This window comes from Teleopsis dalmanni, chromosome 2 (genome assembly GCF_002237135.1).
Source record: "Teleopsis dalmanni isolate 2A chromosome 2, ASM223713v2, whole genome shotgun sequence".
NCBI lineage: Eukaryota > Metazoa > Arthropoda > Insecta > Diptera > Diopsidae > Teleopsis > Teleopsis dalmanni.
This window is the reverse complement of record NC_051847.1, coordinates 239,595,406-239,602,906: the sequence shown is the minus strand read 5'-3', so window position 1 is coordinate 239,602,906 and position 7,501 is coordinate 239,595,406. Positions and strand designations below refer to the sequence as shown.

Here is a 7,501-nt window from a genome sequence, read left to right as displayed (position 1 = left end):
TTGGCCCTAGTGTTTAGATAGACGAAGATGTGATACAAATTCTTAATTCCTATTGCTACAGCACCATAATTACCAATTTTTTTCACGTGGAGTTGAAGATATGAATGTGGTTTATATGTTGTTTTAATAAGACTGTTCCATAACCCGTCACAACACGCCCTGCTTATGATTTCCAAAAGGTATAACGTTACGTTTTAGTTTTGTAAATTGGCCATCAAAATTTTTCGATTTATCACCACTGGACTTTTCTTTGTGGGGTTACATAAAGTATCGTGTTTATGCGAAAAATTATCAAACATTTTACGAAGGTTTTTTGATCCTTCAAAATATTGCCAAGATATTGCCAACATGACATCCAATATTACCTTAAAAGAATCATGTACTGTATAATGCCACGTGGATAATATTTAAATGATGTGTTTTCATAAATCGAAAACTCAATCATAAATGTATTTTATTCAATTTTACCTTGCGAGCCATTTACTTTCAAAATGGGTAACCCATTTTCTTATATTTGTAAGTTTAAATAAACAATAAATGTGATATAACACACTGATTAAAATCGTCCTTTTTCTTTGTCCATTTTGTGTGTTTTTCCAGATTGTCCCTGAAAACTTTTTTTCCTTTTATGCTTTTGAATAAAATAATAAAGGCAAACTTTTATCACTTCAAATATATACTTTAATGTCATATACTGTGTTTAGATTATCGTACTTAACTCATCGAGCTTATCTCTATAAGTCTGTTAGGTTACGTTACTTTTGCCCCAAAATCTATGCAATTCATACACAATTGTTAATTTTGATTGGCCATTGTGTGAAACGTTCACGCTTGTATGGAAAACAAAAAACATAAACGTTAAATAAAATGATTTTGCTTTAACGCTACAGAAGAAACTACAAATGTTATGTTGTGTGGTTTCTCTAAAATAAATAAATTTTTATTGTATTTTTTGACCCATCAATAGCTAGTGCAAATTTCCACACTACCCCAGAGGTATTGCACGCAGTGCGTTAACTCAGTTATTTTAAATGGCTGGTTCCCCAGTAGGCATATCCACCATTATTTTATGCATACACGTATGTAGGATATATACTTATGATAAACATAAGATTTTTAATAATTCCATATATACGTATACTATATTTATGAGTTATTGCTTGAACTTCAACAAAAGATCTTATAAAGTTCAAAGTTAATAACTATTTATTTTATAATTAGATGAAATATGTTAGCTTCCCAAAGAACGCTAAAATATTATGAAAACAGCTCATGACTAAGCTTAGTAAAGTTTTCCAAAAAGTTTCGAGCTTATGTCAAAAAAAGGTAGAACCTTATTGACAAGCTATGCAGTCCAGCACATCTGATACTGAACAGAACTTTATGATGATTAACATTATATCAGGCACATACTGTGCAGAAGAGAAACTCATTTAAATTTCACATATATTCTTTATATTCTTTATAAAAAAATTCAGGTGTCTTTAAACGAGTATTGAAAAATTAACTTTGATTTTTTGCAAAACCAAAATTTTATTAATATATTTAATTTTGGTAAGACTACATTATTAATAATACTGAAACTAACATCTAAAATTATATTATTAAATTGCAAAACAGTTTTACATGTTTGCTCATTACCCTTTTGGACGAATTCGTGATGTCCCTTACGTCAACTGCAAATATTCCATTACGACACAATGTTGCGGTCCTAAAAGCATAAAAAATAAAAAATTATATATCACATTTACCACACAGTTTTGGAAGTGTCTAATTCATACCAGAAAATCGTGATAAATAATAACCGGGTAGCAAACTGGAGACCTATCAATGGGAGACCGATGGTAGTAAAAATATTCAAAGCAACACGAAAATGGATTCTTACAAATGCTTATGCCCCAGCAAAAGTACAGCAAGTTAATATTAAACATAAACTTTATGATCAACAACTTAATTAGATTAATAACAACGATATATAGTAAGAGAATTGATTATAGTACCAGAGAGATATATATGGATTTACAATAATACCAAAATCCGCAATATAAAGAGTTATGAGACAAAATAATATGAAGCAATAATTAGAATATAATTTGGAATTTGTTTTCAAGTTTGCATATAATCACAAATGCAACAACATCTTCAAACTTATTTAGAAATACTTTCCCCCATTCATGATTTTTCCTATAAACTGATCTCTTGTTATTAGAATCAACAAATCATTGAGTTGAGCAGCTGCGAGTCCCTGGGAATAAGTACACAAGACAATTTGTCTGATTGCATTTAAATTGGAAAATGTGAGCGCAATCTTTGTCACCCTCAATCCAAGTTGGCACACAGCCTCCACATGACATCCCTGGATAGTTAGTTGTCACACGGTGAGTGATGAACTAACAGTGCGTACAGCGAGTCCTATCCCCAGGACTTTAAGTTTGCGTTGTGCACAGAGTTTGGTACCCGTCTCGTAAAATCAGCCGCCAGTGAAGAACTTAAGGAAGCTTCGTAACTAAAGCACTGCTTCAAGACGAAACCCAACTACGGATTATTGTGGCCACTTAAATATGTAAGAAGAAATTTCAAATTTAATAACAAAACATTGGTTACGTTTATGATTTCCGAATTTTTAAAATTTAATCATTTTGGCACCTGTGTATTTGCCAAATCTGTATATGAAATATGTATATGTATTTATTATCTTTATTGTAATAAAATATGCGGCAGAAAAAAGAAACTTCATCGTTCAAAATGGAAGAAGAAATCGCAGCCGACAAAGACTACATGGCTATGATTAGACTAAGTTCTTACATTTGTATTTTTGAATATGTCAATAACAAATAATCGTTTAAAACAATTAAATTTAATACTAGTCAATTATGTTCCGTAGGGAACGAGAAATTCTTTAGGATTAGTCTTGATCCATAGTCTTTAGTAAACAGACGAGACCTTCTCTGGTGTTTCTCCATTTTACTTTTGAAATTTCATATAAAGGACAATTTGTATCGCTCCGTATGATTTAAGATTATTTTTAAATTGGTCCAAACGGAGTAGTTCAAAGTCATACAGAACCAGGCAATTAACGGTTAATGTAATATTTACTTCATTTCAGAATTAGCTTCACATAAAACGAACATACGCAAATTCTAAAAATAAAACCTATGTATCCTTAAAAATATAATCAAAATAAATTTAAAAATAAATTTAAATATTTGTTATACATATTTACAAAATGTTTGTCTCTAACCATGAGATCTTACATTTTATTCGTAAATTTAATAAAAAAATAACTGTATGTCCATTTACAGTTTAACATTTCTAACAGTTTGCTACATATATATTACCCTAAGTAATAATTTACGTTTTTACTTTTATATTTATATCAAATTAGTTTAAAAGTAGTACTAACCTTTAAACATTTATCATTATTTGCAAATGTTTAAAACTTAAAACCAAACTTTACTTTACACAAACTTCCTTACTACTTTTAACCCAAAATTTACTGCTCAAGAACAGTTCAATACACATAATTATCGGAACGAAGTATGTTCAGTTCACTTAACAATGATGCGTTCAGAAAGTGTAGAGTTTTTACTTATTTGGTAGTCAGTGCACAAACCACTGCATTTTCATTCAGAATAAATCAAGCAATCATGTTAAAATTATTAGTAGGTGTATTCTTTACACATGAATACTCCAACAGAACACTAGTCGCTTAAAAATTAACATGCAAAGCAAAAACAAGAGTCCACTTTCTTGAAATTACTTTACAAATAAGCCTCTCGCACTATAAATCGTGCCAAAACTTAAAATTGATCTAATGTAAGTGATTTAAAAAAAAAATGTAAAACTCCAGTCAACTGTTTAATATTTACAGCTGTTGCAAGTGTTAATGAATAAATTTAAATATGTTAAAAAAGTAATTTTTTTAATAAAATTTGTAAAATGACAGACAGATAAGTAATTTAAGTTAATTATTTATTAAAGCAATTTTTAATTTCTGTCTTCATTAAAATATGTAATATATGAATAAATACAAAACACAATCGTTAAAATAAAAGCAAACAGTTATAATACAATTGCAAGAAATAATTCTGTAATTATTTTCATTTTCAATGTATATTAATTATTTATTTTTATACAATATGTAATTTGTTTGCATTATGTGCACATATGCAAGATTTGCTATTTGCCAAAATATAACACTTGACAGATTGCAACAGTGATGCCAATGTCTCGCTTAGCGAATATAGAATAGCATGCATTTTTATACCATACTTGCGAGCCACGGAAAACACATATTAAAATATATAGAATTTTGAAATTTACTTTGTGTAAAATGTATTATTTGAATCTTTACAATAATTTTTCAATTTTACGAAATATTAACTGCAGTGGTGTTTCTAATTTAAATCAAACATTTACTACATGCGAATAATTTGCAAGAATTACTCTCATCTGCAAAAATGGAAGTTGTACATTCACTGAAGTGGGAAAAATTAGTGTAAATGTTGTACAGAATAGGAGAGACACGGATCCTAGGAGGCATACTGCAACAAAAGTCATATTATTTGAAAAAGATCTACCAATGTAAACACAAAATCTTAGAAATAGTTTTGAATTATATTTATTAGATGTAGAGAAAAATTAAAATTTATTGGTTTTAAGAATAAGTCATCATGATATACAGAATCAAATGCTAATTTTATACCCAATGAAATCGTTTTAGTGTATTTATTTTTTCTGGAATTAAATCTCACATAGAAATCTCACATTTTTTTATTTTATTTTAGATTATTGAAATGTGAGACGATATCCTATCTATGAATATATTTTATAGGATTTTACTTACTCAAGAAACCTTGAGTAAGAGTAACTTGTCTATAAGAAAAGGGATTATCATTGGGGATATAGACTAACTTCGAATTTTTTTAAACGTTTAGAAAATAACTTCATTGTAAGCAGCCGTTTATTATAGCTGCCTAGAATTTTTAATCGATTCTATATAAAGCTTTTAATCTGCGTTTATTCATATCTTCAACACCAGAATTTTTTGTTGATTTCAAGATGTTTGATAATATATTGAATCACTCTGCATTCGTAACTATTAAAACTGTTGGCTGATGAGTTTCTTACTCCATTGTTGATGACAGGATCATTGAGATTAGCAGTGGCAATATGGTTGAAGGCAAAAAGTTTGTTCTGCGTAATATTTATTTATTTGCCGTGTAATAGAATGCATTATTTAAAAAATGTGAAATTTTGAAAATTTAGCAACATTTTAATTCAAATATATCACCACAAAAAAATTTTAGTGATTGTAAATTAAATCTAAAAAAATTTAATGATAAAACCACAGAAAACAATTTAAATATATCATACCAAGGTACAGTGGTGAACTGTAAGTAATGTTTAATGGTGTTAAAAACTACAAAAATAAATAATGATTTTCCCCGCTGTATGGTACGCATTCTTATATGTGCATATATGTATGTATATCTCTCCACTCGTTTGTTTGATGCTTTTAACAATATATTTGGCGCAAATTTGACAGCGTCAAATATGAACGATAAATAAGGTTGCCATACAAAAGTCAAATCAATCATTTGAAAATTCTGTATATGAATGTACATAAATGATTATGAAAAATGGAATTATTTGCAATAATATTCGTTATAAACCCTTGAGAAATAACAGACTGTGTTAATAATGCAATAAAGTCGAATCTTGATATAAACTTCTGGGCATATTAGATTTCAATGACCCATTGCGTTTCATATTCACAACTTTTATCGCATACATAACACAAAATAAAGCAATGAAAATTCAAAATATAACTGACACAAAGCTGTCTAAAGTAGAATTATATAGTAATAGAATCATTATATGTGAACAACAAAGGACTTTTTTCTTAGTCAAGTATATAATAATAATAATATTAATGCTGAATTTTTCTAAAATTAATTTAATATACATACATATATAATATAAATATGTTTATATATTATCTATGTGTATATATTATATACATACACACATATATATATATATTTCAAAGTTCCACTTTATTAACGGGTGGCAAAATTGTGCCAAATTTAACAAAACAAAACTGTAATTTACAGCTATAATTTTGTTTTCTGTGATTAAATAATTTGCTTTCAACTTTATTTTTAATTTAAAAATGTGCGATCTCAACGATAATGAAAGTAATGAAAGATGTGAGGAAAAATCAAAATCAAAATCAAATCATTCTAAATGGCGTTCGAATACCAAAAAGGCAACGTCTGAGATATTTTACGAATATTGTTCAAATACCTCAATCCATGGAGTTCAATATTTTGGACAAAGACGTCCAATAACTGAACAAATATTTTGGATATTGGTTTTTCTGGTGTCCATTGTTTGTTGTTTTAGCTTAATCATGAGTGTTTATCATAAATGGAATGAAACACCAGTAATTGTTAGTTTTTCAGAAAAAACAACTCCCGTTTGGAATATACCTTTTCCAGCTATAACCATTTGTTCAGAAACAAAACGGATACTTAAGACTGAGGGTATATAAAAATTTATATATTTACAACAAATCTTAAATAATTACTTAATTACCATTACTTAGGTATGACATATGCAAACTTTTACAACAATTTAACTTCAAGTATTAGAGCTGGAGAAAAATATACACCCACAAATATTACCAAAGACGAGCTAGATGAATTTCGTACTTTGCTACATATTTGTAACACTCAAATTATTGATAAAGGTATGCCTTTATTGTCGACCAGTAAAATCGATTATTATGATATATTAAATCAAATGTTACCAAATTTTGAAAGATATTTTTTCTTTTGTAAATGGTTTAATCATTTTGGTACATGTGATACACTTTTTAAAAAAACCTATACAGAAGAGGGAATATGTTATACTTTCAATGGATTAAGTTCAAAAGATCTTTATCGTGAAGATACGTATCAGCATAATCATTTTGACTCCCATAATGCAATCGAATATTCGGAGTATTCGAATCGTACTCTTAGTTGGTCATTACAAAATGGTTACGATACCGACAGTGGTTTCAAAACATATCCAGCTAGAGTTTTAGGTGCAGGGGCAAGAGCTGGCATTTTTATTGCTTTACAAAGTTTTAAGCAAGAAACTGATTATTATTGCCGTGGTCCCATACAAGGATTTAAAGTTTTACTTCATTCGCCTGATGATGTTCCACATGTATCAAAAGATTTTGTACGAATACCAACGGGTAAAGAAGTTTTAATTGCCGTAAAACCAAATATGATAACAACATCTATTGGAATAGATGATTATCATCCATTACGCCGCCAGTGTTTTCTTCATAACGAACGCCAATTAAGATTCTTTAAAATTTATACTCAGTCAAATTGTGAATTAGAATGCTTAGCAAATTTTACTCTGGAAAAATGTGGCTGTGTGAAGTTTTCTATGCCACGTTCTCTATACACACCTGTTTGTAATGAGGATAAAATTTACTGTT

The 7,501-nt window shown here is 28.7% G+C and overlaps 1 protein-coding gene and 1 long non-coding RNA gene across 2 annotated transcripts in view; one reads left to right on the top strand and one right to left on the bottom strand.

Moving 5' to 3' along the window:
• Positions 1-1,641: 1,641 nt before the first annotated feature.
• On the bottom strand, positions 1,642-3,537 carry LOC119673844. The gene is made up of 2 exons (XR_005252184.1): positions 3,404-3,537; positions 1,642-1,711 (listed from the first exon to the last, which is right to left on the bottom strand). It is a non-coding gene; the product is annotated as an uncharacterized LOC119673844 (long non-coding RNA).
• A 2,578-nt stretch (positions 3,538-6,115) lies between these two features.
• LOC119677091 (pickpocket protein 28-like) overlaps positions 6,116-7,501 on the top strand; it is a 1,988-nt gene continuing 602 nt past the window's right edge. Inside the window, exons 1-3 of the mRNA XM_038088358.1 lie at positions 6,116-6,548; positions 6,611-6,754; positions 6,899-7,498. Of these exons, the coding sequence (XP_037944286.1) occupies positions 6,176-6,548; positions 6,611-6,754; positions 6,899-7,498 (1,117 nt within the window). The 5' untranslated portion in view covers positions 6,116-6,175. The remainder of the gene's footprint in view (positions 6,549-6,610; positions 6,755-6,898; positions 7,499-7,501) is intronic.